General features: G+C 37.6%; 1 protein-coding gene across 6 annotated transcripts in view; it reads left to right on the top strand.

The window, feature by feature from the left end:
- Positions 1 to 20,599, top strand: part of LOC128226521 (uncharacterized) — a 41,443-nt gene that overhangs the window by 14,184 nt on the left and 6,660 nt on the right. For all 6 annotated transcript variants that reach the window (XM_052936438.1, XM_052936437.1, XM_052936442.1 and 3 more), the window contains exon 2: positions 11,168 to 11,319. In XM_052936438.1, the coding sequence (XP_052792398.1) occupies positions 11,168 to 11,319 (152 nt within the window). The remainder of the gene's footprint in view (positions 1 to 11,167; positions 11,320 to 20,599) is intronic.

Here is a 20,599-nt window from a genome sequence, read left to right on the forward strand (position 1 = left end):
ACTATTATTTCATCACATCATGAGTATATCACGAAAAGAGAAAACTAATTTAGTGTTTTAATACGTTATTTCTAAAATTATATGATTAGGGGTCTGGCATCAAGAGTCACACAATTTACGTAATTTCATTATACAACAGCAACACAATTTGAAGATTTTATCATGGATGTGAGGTTATTTGGAGGTAAAATTTTATAGGACATGTCATTGATCATCTAAATATTAAACTAAACAAATCCGAAATACGACGTGCGTGACGTACGTATATATATGATGCTTTTGTATTGAGAGTTTGTTCAGTAGTAATGCGTTGCAAGCAACATAATGTAACTTTTCAATCGTGCCGTATTGTTCGGTTAAATAAAATAAAGTAAACAATTCTGTTAAAGCTGCACTCTCACAGATATAACAATTTTAACAATTTTTTTTTGTCTAGGAACTAGCAAATTTTAATATAAAAATCTTTCATCTAATTTTTGTCAGCAGTCTTTTATAACTGGTTTCCATGGATTTTTACAAAAAAAATGGCTCGTTCCAAGACAAAAAAAAATGTCAAAACGTTCAATCGGTGGGAGTGCAGCTTTAAATATGGACGTATGTATGCTTTAAGATCCACTCTCACGCAAGAACTGGAAAAATGCAATTTCGTGCAAGTACTGCAGTAAGTGTCGCTAAGAACATGCAATCCGTTGGCTGTTCGTCGTTTCATTCAGAATTTAAACAATTTACTGAAAGTCAAGTGGTGTATCGTATAAACCATTAATATACACTCGCATTTTATATTAAAGAGTCGTATATATCGATAACTTTTGTTAATAACCGTATGTGTCAACTTCATAAATACAAAGTATGGTGCCCCGTCATTCTTAACATTGTGCTATTAGTGTTGTCAAATCATTACGGAGGGCTTATTGTCGTCATTGGTTTGATAAAACTTTACTTACATTGGACTTTGTTTGAACAGAATGATATTTTGTGACTGTTCGTGTCTCACCCATATGTGCCAAGAGGCACAGTTTGACCATTAAACAGAGAGGGCTATTTTGTGACTGTTCGTGTCTTACCCATATGTGACAAGAGCCATAGTTTGACCATTAAACAGAGAGGGCTATTTTGTGACTGTTCGTGTCTCACCCATATGTGCCAAGAGGCATAGTTTGACCATTAAACAGAGAGGGCTATTTTGTGACTGTTCGTGTCTCACCCATATGTGACAAGAGCCATAGTTTGGCCATTAAACAAAGAATGATATTTTGTGACTGTTCGTGTCTCACCCATATGTGCCAAGAGGCACAGTTTGACCATTAAACAAAGAAGGATATTTTGTGACTGTTCGTGTCCTACCCCTATGTGACAAGAGCCATAGTTTGACCATTAAACAAAGAGGGCTATTTTGTGACTGTTCGTGTCTTACCCCTATGTGACAAGAGGCATAGTTTGACCATTAAACAAAGAAGGATATTTTGTGACTGTTCGTGTCCTACCCCTATGTGACAAGAGCCATAGTTTGACCATTAAACAAAGAGGGCTATTTTGTGACTGTTCGTGTCTTACCCCTATGTGACAAGAGGCATAGTTTGACCATTAAACAGAGAGGGCTATTTTGTGACTGTTCGTGTCCTACCCCTATGTGACAAGAGGCATAGTTTGACCATTAAACAGAGAGGGATATTTTGTGACTGCTCGTGTCTTACCCCTATGTGACAAGAGCCATAGTTTGACCATTAAACAGAGAGGGATATTTTGTGACTGTTCGTGTCCTACCCCTATGTGACAAGAGCCATAGTTTGACCATTAAACAGAGAGGGATATTTTGTGACTGTTCGTGTCTTACCCCTATGCGACAAGAGGCATAGTTTGGCCATTAAACAGAAAAAGCTATTTTGTGACTGTTCGTGTCTTACCCCTATGTGACAAGAGGCATAGTTTGACCATTAAACAGAGAGGGCTATTTTGTGACTGTTCGTGTCTCACCCATATGTGACAAGAGGCATAGTTTGACCATTAAACAGAGAGGGCTATTTTGTGACTGTTCGTGTCTCACCCATATGTGACAAGAGGCATAGTTTGACCATTAAACAGAGAGGGATATTTTGTGACTGTTCGTGTCTTACCCCTATGTGACAAGAGCCATAGTTTGACCATTAAACAGAGAGAGCTATTTTGTGACTGTTCGTGTCTCACCCATATGTGACAAGAGGCATAGTTTGGCCATTAAACAGAAAAAGCTATTTTGTGACTGTTCGTGTCTTACTCCTATGTGACAAGAGGCATACTTTGGCCATTAAACAGAGAGGGATATTTTGTGACTGTTCGTGTCTTACCCCTATGTGACAAGAGGCATAGTTTGACCATTAAACAGAGAGGGCTATTTTGTGACTGTTCGTGTCCTACCCCTATGTGACAAGAGCCATAGTTTGACCATTAAACAGAGAGGGCTATTTTGTGACTGTTCGTGTCTCACCCATATGTGACAAGAGGCATAGTTTGACCATTAAACAGAGAGGGCTATTTTGTGACTGTTCGTGTCTTACCCCTATGTGACAAGAGGCATACTTTGGCCATTAAACAGAAAAAGCTATTTTGTGACTGTTCGTGTCTTACCCCTATGTGACAAGAGGCATAGTTTGACCATTAAACAGAGAGGGCTATTTTGTGACTGTTTGTGTCTCACCCCTATGTGGCAAGAGGCATAGTTTGGCCATTAAACAGAGAGGGATATTTTGTGACTGTTTGTGTCTCACCCCTATGTGACAAGAGGCATAGTTTGACCATTAAACAGAGAGGGCTATTTTGTGACTGTTCGTGTCTCACCCATATGTGACAAGAGGCATACTTTGGCCATTAAACAGAAAAAGCTAGTTTGTGACTGTTCGTGTCTTACCCCTATGTGACAAGAGCCATAGTTTGATCATTAAACAGAGAGGGCTATTTTGTGACTGTTCGTGTCTCACCCATATGTGACAAGAGGCATAGTTTGGCCATTAAACAGAAAAAGCTATTTTGTGACTGTTCGTGTCTTACCCATATGTGACAAGAGGCATAGTTTGACCATTAAACAGAAAAAGCTATTTTGTGACTGTTCGTGTCTCACCCATATGTGACAAGAGGCATAGTTTGACCATTAAACAGAAAAAGCTATTTTGTGACTGTTCGTGTCTTACCCATATGTGACAAGAGGCATAGTTTGGCCATTAAACCGAAAAAGCTATTTTGTGACTGTTCGTGTCTTACCCCTATGTGACAAGAGCCATAGTTTGACCATTAAACAGAGAGGGATATTTTGTGACTGTTCGTGTCTTACCCATATGTGACAAGAGCCATAGTTTGACCATTAAACAGAGAGGGCTATTTTGTGACTGTTCGTGTCTCACCCATATGTGACAAGAGGCATAGTTTGGCCATTAAACATAAAAAGCTATTTTGTGACTGTTCGTGTCTTACCCCTATGTGACAAGAGGCATAGTTTGACCATTAAACAGAGATGGCTATTTTGTGACTGTTTGTGTCTCACCCCTATGTGACAAGAGGCATAGTTTGGCCATTAAACAGAGAGGGCTATTTTGTGACTGTTTGTGTCTCACCCCTATGTGACAAGAGGCATAGTTTGACCATTAAACAGAGAGGGCTATTTTGTGACTGTTCGTGTCTCACCCATATGTGACAAGAGGCATACTTTGGCCATTAAACAGAAAAAGCTATTTTGTGACTGTTCGTGTCTTACCCCTATGTGACAAGAGCCATAGTTTGACCATTAAACAGAGAGGGCTATTTTGTGACTGTTCGTGTCTCACCCATATGTGACAAGAGGCATAGTTTGGCCATTAAACAGAAAAAGCTATTTTGTGACTGTTCGTGTCTTACCCATATGTGACAAGAGGCATAGTTTGACCATTAAACAGAAAAAGCTATTTTGTGACTGTTCGTGTCTCACCCATATGTGACAAGAGGCATAGTTTGACCATTAAACAGAAAAAGCTATTTTGTGACTGTTCGTGTCTTACCCATATGTGACAAGAGGCATAGTTTGGCCATTAAACAGAAAAAGCTATTTTGTGACTGTTCGTGTCTTACCCCTATGTGACAAGAGCCATAGTTTGACCATTAAACAGAGAGGGCTATTTTGTGACTGTTCGTGTCTTACCCATATGTGACAAGAGCCATAGTTTGACCATTAAACAGAGAGGGCTATTTTGTGACTGTTCGTGTCTCACCCATATGTGACAAGAGGCATACTTTGGCCATTAAACAGAGAGGGCTATTTTGTGACTGTTCGTGTCTTACCCCTATGTGACAAGAGCCATAGTTTGACCATTAAACAGAGAGGGCTATTTTGTGACTGTTCGTGTCTTACCCATATGTGACAAGAGCCATAGTTTGGCCATTAAACATAAAAAGCTATTTTGTGACTGTTCGTGTCTCACCCATATGTGACAAGAGGCATAGTTTGACCATTAAACAGAGAAAGCTATTTTGTGACTGTTTGTGTCTTACCCATATGTGACAAGAGCCATAGTTTGACCATTAAACAGAGAGGGCTATTTTGTGACTGTTCGTGTCTTACCCCTATGTGACAAGAGGCATAGTTTGACCATTAAACAGAGAGGGCTATTTTGTGACTGTTTGTGTCTCACCCCTATGTGACAAGAGGCATAGTTTGAACATTAAACAGAGAGGGCTATTTTGTGACTGTTTGTGTCTCACCCCTATGTGACAAGAGGCATAGTTTGAACATTAAACAGAGAGGGCTATTTTGTGACTGTTCGTGTCTCACCCATATGTGACAAGAGCCATAGTTTGGCCATTAAACATAAAAAGCTATTTTGTGACTGTTTGTGTCTTACCCATATGTGACAAGAGCCATAGTTTGACCATTAAACAGAGAGGGCTATTTTGTGACTGTTCGTGTCTCACCCATATGTGACAAGAGGCATAGTTTGACCATTAAACAGAGAGGGATATTTTGTGACTGTTCGTGTCTCACCCATATGTGACAAGAGGCATAGTTTGACCATTAAACAGAGAGGGATATTTTGTGACTGTTCGTGTCTCACCCATATGTGACAAGAGGCATAGTTTGACCATTAAACAGAGAGGGCTATTTTGTGACTGTTTGTGTCTCACCCATATGTGACAAGAGGCATACTTTGGCCATTAAACAGAGAGGGCTATTTTGTGACTGTTCGTGTCTCACCCATATGTGACAAGAGGCATAGTTTGACCATTAAACAGAGAGGGCTATTTTGTGACTGTTCGTGTCTCACCCATATGTGACAAGAGCCATAGTTTGACCATTAAACAGAGAGGGCTATTTTGTGAGTGTTCGTGTCTCACCCATATGTGACAAGAGCCATAGTTTGGCCATTAAACATAAAAAGCTATTTTGTGACTGTTTGTGTCTTACCCATATGTGACAAGAGCCATAGTTTGACCATTAAACAGAGAGGGCTATTTTGTGACTGTTCGTGTCTCACCCATATGTGACAAGAGCCATAGTTTGACCATTAAACAGAGAGGGCTATTTTGTGACTGTTCGTGTCTCACCCATATGTGACAAGAGCCATAGTTTGGCCATTAAACATAAAAAGCTATTTTGTGACTGTTCGTGTCTCACCCCTATGTGACAAGAGCCATAGTTTGACCATTAAACAGAGAGGGATATTTTGTGACTGTTCGTGTCTCACCCATATGTGACAAGAGCCATAGTTTGGCCATTAAACATAAAAAGCTATTTTGTGACTGTTTGTGTCTTACCCATATGTGACAAGAGGCATAGTTTGGCCATTAAACAGAGAAAGCTATTTTGTGACTGTTCGTGTCTCACCCATATGTGACAAGAGCCATAGTTTGACCATTAAACAGAGAGGGCTATTTTGTGACTGTTCGTGTCTTACCCATATGTGACAAGAGCCATAGTTTGACCATTAAACAGAGAGGGCTATTTTGTGACTGTTCGTGTCTTACCCATATGTGACAAGAGCCATAGTTTGACCATTAAACAGAGAGGGCTATTTTGTGACTGTTCGTGTCTTACCCATATGTGACAAGAGCCATAGTTTGACCATTAAACAGAGAGGGCTATTTTGTGACTGTTCGTGTCTTACCCCTATGTGACAAGAGGCATAGTTTGACCATTAAACAGAAAAAGCTATTTTGTGACTGTTCGTGTCTTACCCATATGTGACAAGAGCCATAGTTTGACCATTAAACAGAGAGGGCTATTTTGTGACTGTTCGTGTCTTACCCCTATGTGACAAGAGGCATACTTTGACCATTAAACAGAGAGGGCTATTTTGTGACTGTTCGTGTCTTACCCCTATGTGACAAGAGGCATACTTTGGCCATTAAACAGAGAGGGATATTTTGTGACTGTTCGTGTCTCACCCATATGTGACAAGAGCCATAGTTTGACCATTAAACAGAGAGGGCTATTTTGTGACTGTTCGTGTCTTACCCATATGTGACAAGAGCCATAGTTTGACCATTAAACAGAGAGGGATATTTTGTGACTGTTCGTGTCTTACCCCTATGTGACAAGAGGCATAGTTTGACCATTAAACAGAGAGGGCTATTTTGTGACTGTTCGTGTCTTACCCATATGTGACAAGAGCCATAGTTTGACCATTAAACAGAGAGGGCTATTTTGTGACTGTTCGTGTCTTACCCCTATGTGACAAGAGGCATAGTTTGACCATTAAACAGAGAGGGCTATTTTGTGACTGTTCGTGTCTCACCCATATGTGACAAGAGGCATAGTTTGACCATTAAACAGAGAGGGCTATTTTGTGACTGTTCGTGTCTTACCCCTATGTGACAAGAGGCATAGTTTGACCATTAAACAGAGAGGGCTATTTTGTGACTGTTCGTGTCTCACCCATATGTGACAAGAGGCATACTTTGGCCATTAAACAGAGAGGGCTATTTTGTGACTGTTCGTGTCTTACCCCAATGTGACAAGAGGCATAGTTTGAACATTTACACAGAGATGGCTATTTTGTGATTGTTCATGTCTTACTCATATGTGTTAAAATAATAGAACATGATTTCATTGAAAATTAACCATTTCGAAACTGTTGGCAGAGTAACTGGTTAAGAATATTCTTTTATATCGTAAACTATATTATATATTAACACCCAGTACTTTTAAAGATACTTTCTTGTTGTTGTTGTTGTTGTTTTCAGAATTGATGTAGGTCAAGTTTTAATATGGGGTATGTCCTGTTAAACGGTAAACGTCACTGTCGAAATAGAACAAAGGTCACTCTATAAAAGCAAGTCATCACGTTATCTACCATTGCAAATGGAACTTGGTCAAACTGTTGGTGAGTTCAAGGTTGAATTCGAACATGAGACATACCAGTCCAAAAAGTGGACCACGCGGCCAAACATCATAACTCTCTAGAGTTCACATCTTCAGACCTATCTTCACGAAACTTATTGAATAGTTTCAAGGCCACCTTATTAAGTATAGTGACATACATATCACCTTAATTCATGGATTCTTATTGGATTCAGTGATATATTCCCAGATCTGCCCATTTAAAAGAACCATAATCGTACCCCAGACGTCGCTCAAACAATATTCAGATTTATAATCAATATTATTATTCATCATGTGACTGTTTGTTGTAAAATTACATAATTATAGTCATCAATCGGTATTCTGTAATTATGCCCAGCGCCTATAATTGTTTAATAGCGTTTTATAATATTGTTGAACATTATCCCTTAATCCAAACATAATTCCAGACCAACTGTTTGTTTCGGGACAAATTTGATATACTAACGGTCCAAGCCCCAGATATATTTACGAGACAATGTTGATCCACGAGCCCTTCATCCTTTATCGATTGTTGACTCCGTTTGCATTATAATTCTGTTGTTACCTGTGCCATGCTTAATGAACCACGATCATGTTGCCCTTAGTGCTGCTGTTTTATATCTAACATACGTAAATAATTTAACTCGAAGTCTGCTATTCATAGAGAAAACTGCTGAACACGCGGATAAACAAGCATTGTTAGTTAATTTTGTTTGTCTAAATCAAAACAGAAATAAGTCATTAATGCACTACATCACGAAATCGGACGTATCTGTCTTACTTTGTCTGTAGTCGATGCGATCCGTTGTCACAGCTTGCAGCACGTCACACCGCGGGCAAATGGCTGTCTGGATGTTTGATATTGCAACAATACTGCCAGGCGCCAAGGCATATCATATTTTGATAATTTCCCCTTTAAAATGCAAATTACAAGTCAGGATAGTGCCAATTCAATGTATCTAAGCATTGTACTGTTGGAAAGATCTGCCCAAAGCAGACGTCCTAAATCTGGCAAAGGAGCAACATTTCAACGCCATGTTACCCAAAGCCACAGAAGCGTGTGTCAGTATGAAGTTTGTAATAACGTGAGATTGCCATGCACAATTGTGATAGTTAGCATTTAGTTTAAACATATTTCATTTTATGAAAAGTTTCAAATGACAACGTTTATTTCAAGCTAGCGTTTGAAGTTGCATTTGCTATCTTGCCGGATTTTCCTGTTGGACTGTGAGGCTACATATCAACCTTGTTATGTCACATTAGAGAAAAACTGTCTCACTTTGAAGTTCGAATTAATAATGCAGAAGCTACGCCAGGAAATTATAGATGCCCAGAATGGAGACGGACAAAAACCCTACAAAGATTATACACTCTCTAGGCTAGACTCACACAGATCATAAATCTATAGGCTAGGTTCACAAAGATCATACACTCTTTATAGGCTAGGCTCACAAAGATCATAAATCTCTAGGCTAGGCTCACAAAGAGATAATAAATCTCTAGGCTAGGTTCACTCAGATCGTACAATTTCTAGGCTAGGCTAACAAAGATCATAAATCTATAGGCTAGGTTCACACAGATCGAACAATCTCTATGCTAGTTTCACAAAAGTCTTACAATGCCCCAGAGTGATTTATTTCAAACAACAACGCATCGTTTTTGTAATGGATTACTCTTAATTTTGGTCGATGCCAGGGGGTGTAATGCTGGATCGTTAAATGCTTTGATATCTTACAGGACAAGTGCAACCAGAGCCTTGATTGTTTTGGATTCTTTTACCACTATATGGTGTAAACCTGATGACTCGCATTGGCTATAAAATTATTTGTTGATGCATATGGCTTGTTCCAAGAAGGATAGAATAGTTTCAGATTTAGAATTACTCTTTTTGTTTGTCACTTGTGCCTTCGCTTTAGTTGTTTAGCTATGTTACAATATAAATAGTACTGTAAATGTAAAGTTCCATTGTGTGGATTAACTGATAATAAACATTACTGAATATGGTCCAAATTGGTAAGCTGCTTATTCTGTTTATCGACAATTTTCGTTTAAAGATTCCTGGCTGCTAATGGAACAGCGACACATAGAGTAGAAATAAAGTGGAAATAGATCGTAAAGTACATATTGAGATTGTCAGTTCTTGCATTCTGTAAGACATGTTTTACATTAAAAGAAACTTCAATTACCTTGATAGTTTCGTGACTTTTACCTCATTTACTACTCGTATAAAACTATATCTGCACGACACATTACAGATACCTCTAAATATGTATGTACGCATTGCTGTATGTACTCAGATATATATTTTTGATGAGCCATTGGGTGATACTAGTAGGCAGTTCTTCATTTCTTCATTTATCAATTTTGATGCTGTACAACTTGCTATATTTATGGAGGCAATCATACTCAGGTAAACGATATAAGCCTCTTTCATTTATTGAGACATTCATTCAAAATATCTCTAATCTATTCTACTTTGATATCATCAAATGAAATGGTGTATTCCCAGAGTGCGTATTCAACACGCATAAACGTATCTCCGACGTCGCAAGTAACGAGAGTTTCAGACTCACGATCAATACTGTTCTCGATGTAATGTTGCAAACGTATACGTTCTGTCACTTCAGATGGAAAAAAAACCTCAACAACTTTATTTGATTCCATCTCCTTATTATGTACTAACAGTTGAACAGAATCCCTAATCCGAATCATAAGTTCAGATAAACTGTTTGGCAGGGATTATTATCTTCACCGATTCGAATTTTAGTTTAAACATTATACATTTTACGATGATTGTAAAGAAAGCTATGATAATTAATGCTGAGTTAATCTCATTGGCACGATGTTGCGCGAGAGTGTAGTCTTACGTTTTGGGGGAAACCGGAGAACCCAGAGAATACACACTTGTCCGGCTTGGTGACCACGAATTAAACTCACATGCGCCCAGGCCGGGAATCAAACCCGCGTCGCCTTGATGTGAATCGATGTGTGCACTAGTCTGATTCTAGCCGTAGACACGGCGTTGTATGAAGTCTGCAGCACAAGTTGAATAGGCAACAGCGGGCAACTGTCTTTCGAGGGCAACCAGATGTGTATTACAATGTCCTGCTTGATACTTCAACATTTTATGTTTTTGTTTCATTTTTATGCAATGAGAAATTACAGAGAAACGTCAAGTACACGGCACCGTCTCATAATTTTTGAAATATTGAGAAAAAAACTGAAACGGGTATGCTAAATTGTGCAACGGAACAACACATATGCAACCGTGTATTTTGTTTAATGATAATGTGAAATGCATAAGAGACATCTATGTTGGCATATTACTGCCGTGAGATAACGTTCGGAAATAGCTGGATAATTATCGCGAACGTTAACAGGTTATCGTTCGACAGTAATATGCCACCATAAAGCATCTTTCTGATACTGCCACCTAGGATTTAATGGGCGATAAAATCTCCGAGGTGCTTGGGTTGTGTATAAATACAATATTGATGCATATTTTATTTGTTATTTTATTATGGCTTTCTGTAGGAAGACGCTGCTAAATTGGGTTGTGTCATAGAAGACGAAAGAGTCTAATTGACTTCTTTGACACAAATGTTGTCTCATTGACTTGAATACGTTTTCAAAATAAGTCAGGAAGTTAGAGATATCTGGAATAGTTTCCAAAAAGCACCAATTTTGTTTTGTAGTAGTTTACCATCAACTTCTATCACGGGAATGCTGTCTTTCTTTTCTTTTAGTGTGAACCTTAAATCCTTGTCAAATGTACAGTTAGATCGAAGCAAACACGAATACATCAGTAACTTTTTTATAAATAATTTGGTTTTCTTATCATTTCAGGTGTACCCAGGATCGTCAACCATGCGTATAAAATGTCCACGTTCGCCTTCCCTAGAGCGGTCACGGTCGACAGCTCCTCTCGCCGGATCTTGCACGCCTGTAACCGCCTCGCCACCCAGCAGTCTCCCAGGCATCACCGCAAACATAACATGGTGAGAACCTAGGCTTGACTGCAATATATATACTATCTGGAGTACCGCGTCAGAGCCCAACATATGATATGTTAAGTGTCCACACATCGCCTCAAACACAAAATGTTCATCAGTCTGACATGATCGCAAACATAATAATTATGGTGTGATAGGGACATGACCGAGTATTTGATATGGTGACTACGAAGGCATAATCGAAAACACAAAATGATTAGTGACCAGACATGATCGCAAACACAATATGATGGTTTCCCAGACATAAACGCAAATACAAAATGATAAGTGACCGTGCAGACATGATCGCAAACACAAAATGATAAGTGACTTGGCAGACATGATCGCAAACACAAAAAGATAAGTGACCGTGCAGACATGATCGCAAACACAAAATGATAAGTGACCGTGCAGACATGATCGCAAACACAATATGATGAGTTCCCAGACATGATCGCAAACACAATATGATGAGTAGCCAGACATAATCGCAAACACAATATGATGAGTAGCCAGACATAATCGCAAACACAATATGATGAGTAGCCAGACATAATTGCTAACAAAGTATGACAAGTAGGCATACATAATCGCAAACACAATTTGATGAGTAGCCAGATATAGTTGCTAACACAATATGATGAGTAGCCATACATAATCGCAAACACAATATGATGAGTAGCCAGACATAATTGCTTACACAATATGATGAGTAGCCAGACATAATCGCAAACACAATATGATGAGTAGCCAGACATGATCCCAAACGCAATATGATGAGTAGTCAGACATAATCGCTAACACAATAAATTATGATGAGTAGCCGGACATGATCCCAAACGCAATATGATGAGTAGCCAGACATAATCGCTAACACAATATGATGAGTAGGCAGACATAATCGCAAACACAATATGATGAGTAGCCAGACATAATCGCAAACACAATATGATGAGTTCCCAGACATGATCGCAAACACAATATGATGAGAAGCCAGACATAATCGCAAACACAATATGATGAGTACCCAGACATAATTGCAAACACAATATGATGAGTAGCCAGACATAATCGCAAACACAGTATGACAAGTAGCCATACATAATCGCAAACACAATATGATGAGTACCGAGACATAATTGCAAACACAATATGATGAGTAGCCAGACATAATCGCAAACACAGTATGACAAGTAGCCATACATAATCGCAAACACAATATGATGAGTACCGAGACATAATCGCAAACACAATATGACGAGTAGCCAGATATAATAACTAACACAATATGACGAGTAGCCAGATATAATCGCAAACACAATATGATGAGTAACCAGACATGATCGCAAACACAATATGACGAGTAGCCAGATATAATAACTAACACAATATGACGAGTAGCCAGATATAATCGCAAACACAATATGATGAGTAACCAGACATGATCTCAAACACAATATGACGAGTAGCCAGACATAATAACTAACACAATATGACGAGTAGCCAGACATAATCGCAAACACAATATGACGAGTAGCCAGATAATAATAACTAACACAATATGATAAGTAGCCAGATACAATAACTAACACAATATGACGAGTAGCCAGATATAATAACTAACACAATATGATGAGTAGCCAGATACAATAACTAACACAATATGACGAGTAGCCAGATATAATAACTCACACAATATGACGAGTAGCCAGATATAATAACTCACACAATATGACGAGTAGCCAGAAAATAATAACTAACACAATATGATAAGTAGCCAGATACAATAACTAACACAATATGACGAGTAGCCAGATACAATAACTAACACAATATGACGAGTAGCCAGATATAATAACTCACACAATATGACGAGTAGCCGGATATAATAACTCACACGATATGACGAGTAGCCAGATATAATAACTAACATAATATGATGAGTAGCCAGATATAAAAACTAACACAATATGACGAGTATCCAGACATAATAACTAACACAATATGACGAGTAGCCAGACATGATCGCGAACACAATATGACGAGTAGACAGATATAATAACTCACACAATATGACGAGTAGCCAGATATAATAACTCAATCAATATGACGAGTAACCAAATATAATAACTCACACAATATGACGAGTAGCCAAACATGATCGCAAACACAATATGACGAGTAGCCAGATATAAGAACTCGCACGATATGACGAGTAGCCAGATATAATAACTAACATAATATGACGAGTAGCCAGATATAATAACTCACACAATATGACGAGTAGCCAGATATAATAACATACACAATATGACAAGTAGCCAGATATAATAACTTACACAATATGACAAGTAGCCAGATATAATAACTAACACAATATGACGAGTAGCCAGATATAATAGCTAACACAATATGACGAGTAACCAGACATAATAACTAACACAATATGACGAGTGGCCAGACATAATCGCAAACACAATATGATGAGTAGCCAGACATGATAACTAACACAATATGACGAGTAGCCAGACATAATCGCAAACACAATATGATGAGTAGCCAGACATGATAACTAACACAATATGACGAGTAGCCAGACATGATCGCAAAAACAATATGACGAGTAGCCAGATATAATAACTAACACAATATGATGAGTAGCCAGATATAATAACCAACACAATATGATGAGTAGCCAGATACAATATGTAACACAATATGACGAGTATCCAGACATAATAGCTCACACAATATGACGAGTAGCCAGATATAATAACTCACACAATATGACGAGTAGCCAGACATAATAGCTCACACAATATGACGAGTAGCCAGATATAATAACTAACACAATATGACGAGTAGCCAGACATAATCGCAAACACAATATGACGAGTAGCCAGACATAATAGCTAACACAATATGACGAGTAGCCAGACATAATCGCAAACACAATATGACGAGTAGCCAGACATGATCCCAAACACAATAAATTATGATGAGTAGCCAGACATAATAACTACACAATACGATGAGTAGCCAGACATAATCGCAACACAATATGACGAGTAGCCAGACATAATAACTAACACAATATGACGAGTAGCCAGATATAATAACTAACACAATATGACGAGTATCCAGACATAATCGCAAACACAATATGAAGAGTAGCCAGATATAATAACTAACACAATATGACGAGTAGCCAGACATGATCGCAAACACAATAAATTAGTAGCCAGATATAATTACTAACACAATATGACGAGTAGCCAGATAATAATAACTCACACAATATGACGAGTAGCCAGATATAATAACTAACACAATATGACGAGTATCCAGACATAATCGCAAACACAATATGACGAGTAGCCAGACATAATAACTAACACAATATGACGAGTAGCCAGACATGATCGCAAACACAATATGACGAGTAGCCAGATATAATTACTAACACAATGTGACGAGTAGCCAGATATAATAACTCACACGATATGACGAGTAGCCAGATATAATAACTCACACAATATGACGAGTAGCCAGATATAATAACTCACACAATATGACGAGTAGCCAGATATAATAACTTACACAATATGACAAGTAGCCAGATATAATAACTAACACAATATGACGAGTAGCCAGATATAATAACTAACACAATATGACGAGTAGCCAGATAATAATAACTCACACAATATGACGAGTAGCCAGATATAATAACTCACACAATATGACGAGTAGCCAGATATAATAACTCACACAATATGACGAGTAGCCAGATATAATAACTTACACAATATGACAAGTAGCCAGATATAATAAGTAACACAATATGACAAGTAGCCAGATATAATAACTTACACAATATGACAAATAGCTAGATATAATAACTCAGACAAGATCGCAAACACAATATGATGTGTGCCCAGACATAATCGCAAACACAATATGATGAGTAGCCAGACATAATAACTAACACAATATGATGTGTGCCCAGACATAATAACTAACACAATATGATGTGTGCCCAGACATAATCGCAAACACAATATGACGAGTAGCCAGACATAATAACTAACACAATATGACGAGTAGCCAGACATGATCGCAAACACAATATGACGAGTAGCCAGATATAATTACTAACACAATGTGACGAGTAGCCAGATATAATAACTCACACGATATGACGAGTAGCCAGATATAATAACTCACACAATATGACGAGTAGCCAGATATAATAACTCACACAATATGACGAGTAGCCAGATATAATAACTTACACAATATGACAAGTAGCCAGATATAATAACTAACACAATATGACGAGTAGCCAGATATAATAACTAACACAATATGACGAGTAGCCAGATAATAATAACTCACACAATATGACGAGTAGCCAGATATAATAACTCACACAATATGACGAGTAGACAGATATAATAACTCACACAATATGACGAGTAGCCAGATATAATAACTTACACAATATGACAAGTAGCCAGATATAATAACTAACACAATATGACAAGTAGCCAGATATAATAACTTACACAATATGACAAATAGCTAGATATAATAACTCAGACAAGATCGCAAACACAATATGATGTGTGCCCAGACATAATCGCAAACACAATATGATGAGTAGCCAGACATAATAACTAACACAATATGATGTGTGCCCAGACATAATCTCAAACACAATATGATGTGTGCCCAGACATGATCGCAAACACAATATGATGAGTAGCCAGACATGATCGTAAACACAATATGATGTGTGCCCAGACATGATCGCAAACACAATATGATGAGTAGCCAGACATGATCGCAAACACAATATGATGTGTGCCCAGACATAATCGCAAACACAATATGATGATTAACCAGACATAATCGCAAACACAATATGATGAGTAGCCAAACATAATCGCAAACACAATATGATGTGTGCCCAGACATAATGGCAAACACAATATGATGAGTACCCAGACATGATCGAAAACACAATATGATGAGTACCCAGACATGATCGGAAACAAAATATGATGAGTAGCCAGACATGATAACTAACACAATATGATGAGTACCCAGACATGATCACAAACAAAATATGATGTTTACCCAGACATGATCGCAAACACAATATGACGAGTAGCCAGACATGGTCGCAAACACAGTATGATAAGCGTCAAGACATGATCTCAAACACAATAGGATGTTTGCTCTGACATGATCACAAACACAATATAATGCGTGCCCTGACATGATCGCAAACACAATATGATGTGAGCCCTGACATGATCGCAAACACAATATGACGAGTAGCCAGATATAATAACTCACACAATATGACGAGTAGCCAGAAAATAATAACTAACACAATATGATAAGTAGCCAGATACAATAACTAACACAATATGACGAGTAGCCAGATACAATAACTAACACAATATGACGAGTAGCCAGATATAATAACTCACACAATATGACGAGTAGCCGGATATATTAACTCACACGATATGACGAGTAGCCAGATATAATAACTAACATAATATGATGAGTAGCCAGATATAAAAACTAACACAATATGACGAGTATCCAGACATAATAACTAACACAATATGACGAGTAGCCAGACATGATCGCGAACACAATATGACGAGTAGACAGATATAATAACTCACACAATATGACGAGTAGCCAGATATAATAACTCAATCAATATGACGAGTAACCAAATATAATAACTCACACATTATGACGAGTAGCCAAACATGATCGCAAACACAATATGACGAGTAGCCAGATATAAGAACTCGCACGATATGACGAGTAGCCAGATATAATAACTAACATAATATGACGAGTAGCCAGATATAATAACTCACACAATATGACGAGTAGCCAGATATAATAACATACACAATATGACAAGTAGCCAGATATAATAACTTACACAATATGACAAGTAGCCAGATATAATAACTAACACAATATGACGAGTAGCCAGATATAATAGCTAACACAATATGACGAGTAACCAGACATAATAACTAACACAATATGACGAGTGGCCAGACATAATCGCAAACACAATATGATGAGTAGCCAGACATGATAACTAACACAATATGACGAGTAGCCAGACATAATCGCAAACACAATATGATGAGTAGCCAGACATGATGACTAACACAATATGACGAGTAGCCAGACATGATCGCAAAAACAATATGACGAGTAGCCAGATATAATAACTAACACAATATGATGAGTAGCCAGATATAATAACCAACACAATATGATGAGTAGCCAGATACAATAACTAACACAATATGACGAGTATCCAGACATAATAGCTCACACAATATGACGAGTAGCCAGATATAATAACTCACACAATATGACGAGTAGCCAGACATAATAGCTCACACAATATGACGAGTAGCCAGATATAATAACTAACACAATATGACGAGTAGCCAGACATAATCGCAAACACAATATGACGAGTAGCCAGACATAATAGCTAACACAATATGACGAGTAGCCAGACATAATCGCAAACACAATATGACGAGTAGCCAGACATGATCCCAAACACAATAAATTATGATGAGTAACCAGACATAATAACTACACAATACGATGAGTAGCCAGACATAATCGCAACACAATATGACGAGTAGCCAGATATAATAATTATCACAATATGATGATTAGCCAGACATAATCGCAAACACAATAATTATGATGAGTTACCAGACATAATAACTAACACAATATGACGAGTAGCCAGACATGATCGCAAACACAATATGACGAGTAGCCTGATATAATAAATAACACAATATGATGAGTAACCAGACATAATAACTAACACAATATGACGAGTAGCCAGACATAATCTCAAACACAATATGACGAGTAGCCAGACATGATCGCAAACACAATATGACGAGTAGCCAGATATAATAACTAACACAATAGATGAGTAGCGAGATACAATAACTAACACAATATGACGAGTAGCCAGATATAATAACTCAATCAATATGACGAGTAGCCAGATATAATAACTCACACGATATGACGAGTAGCCAGATATAATGACTTACACAATATGACGAGTAGCCAGATATAATAAATAACACAATATGACGAGTATCCAGACATAATAACTATCACAATATGACGAGTAACCAGACATAATCGCAAACACAAAATGACGAGTAGCCAGATATAATAAATAACACAATATGATGAGTAACCAGACATAATAACTAACACAATATGACGAGTAGCCAGACATAATCGCAAACACAATATGACGAGTAGCCAGACATGATCGCAAACACAATATGACGAGTAGCCAGATATAATTACTAACACAATATGACGAGTAGCCAGATATAATAACTCAATCAATATGACGAGTAGCCAGATATAGTAACTCACACGATATGACCAGTAGCCAGACATAATAACTAACACAATATGACGAGTAGCCAGATATAATAACTAACACAATATGACGAGTATCCAGACATAATCGCAAACACAATATGAAGAGTAGCCAGATATAATAACTAACACAATATGACGAGTAGCCAGACATGATCGCAAACACAATAAATTAGTAGCCAGATATAATTACTAACACAATATGACGAGTAGCCAGATAATAATAACTCACACAATATGACGAGTAGCCAGATATAATAACTAACACAATATGACGAGTATCCAGACATAATCGCAAACACAATATGACGAGTAGCCAGACATAATAACTAACACAATATGACGAGTAGCCAGACATGATCGCAAACACAATATGACGAGTAGCCAGATATGATTACTAACACAATGTGACGAGTAGCCAGATATAATAACTCACACAATATGACGAGTAGCCGGATATAATAACTCACACGATATGACGAGTAGCCAGATATAATAACTAACATAATATGATGAGTAGCCAGATATAAAAACTAACACAATATGACGAGTATCCAGACATAATAACTAACACAATATGACGAGTAGCCAGACATGATCGCGAACACAATATGACGAGTAGACAGATATAATAACTCACACAATATGACGAGTAGCCAGATATAATAACTCAATCAATATGACGAGTAACCAAATATAATAACTCACACATTATGACGAGTAGCCAAACATGATCGCAAACACAATATGACGAGTAGCCAGATATAAGAACTCGCACGATATGACGAGTAGCCAGATATAATAACTAACATAATATGACGAGTAGCCAGATATAATAACTCACACAATATGACGAGTAGCCAGATATAATAACATACACAATATGACAAGTAGCCAGATATAATAACTTACACAATATGACAAGTAGCCAGATATAATAACTAACACAATATGACGAGTAGCCAGATATAATAGCTAACACAATATGACGAGTAACCAGACATAATAACTAACACAATATGACGAGTGGCCAGACATAATCGCAAACACAATATGATGAGTAGCCAGACATGATAACTAACACAATATGACGAGTAGCCAGACATAATCGCAAACACAATATGATGAGTAGCCAGACATGATAACTAACACAATATGACGAGTAGCCAGACATGATCGCAAAAACAATATGACGAGTAGCCAGATATAATAACTAACACAATATGATGAGTAGCCAGATATAATAACCAACACAATATGATGAGTAGCCAGATACAATAACTAACACAATATGACGAGTATCCAGACATAATAGCTCACACAATATGACGAGTAGCCAGATATAATAACTCACACAATATGACGAGTAGCCAGACATAATAGCTCACACAATATGACGAGTAGCCAGATATAATAACTAACACAATATGACGAGTAGCCAGACATAATCGCAAACACAATATGACGAGTAGCCAGACATAATAGCTAACACAATATGACGAGTAGCCAGACATAATCGCAAACACAATATGAAGAGTAGCCAGATATAATAACTAACACAATATGACGAGTAGCCAGACATGATCGCAAACACAATAAATTAGTAGCCAGATATAATTACTAACACAATATGACGAGTAGCCAGATAATAATAACTCACACAATATGACGAGTAGCCAGATATAATAACTAACACAATATGACGAGTATCCAGACATAATCGCAAACACAATATGACGAGTAGCCAGACATAATAACTAACACAATATGACGAGTAGCCAGACATGATCGCAAACACAAT

This window comes from Mya arenaria, chromosome 3, assembly GCF_026914265.1.
Source record: "Mya arenaria isolate MELC-2E11 chromosome 3, ASM2691426v1".
Lineage (NCBI taxonomy): Eukaryota > Metazoa > Mollusca > Bivalvia > Myida > Myidae > Mya > Mya arenaria.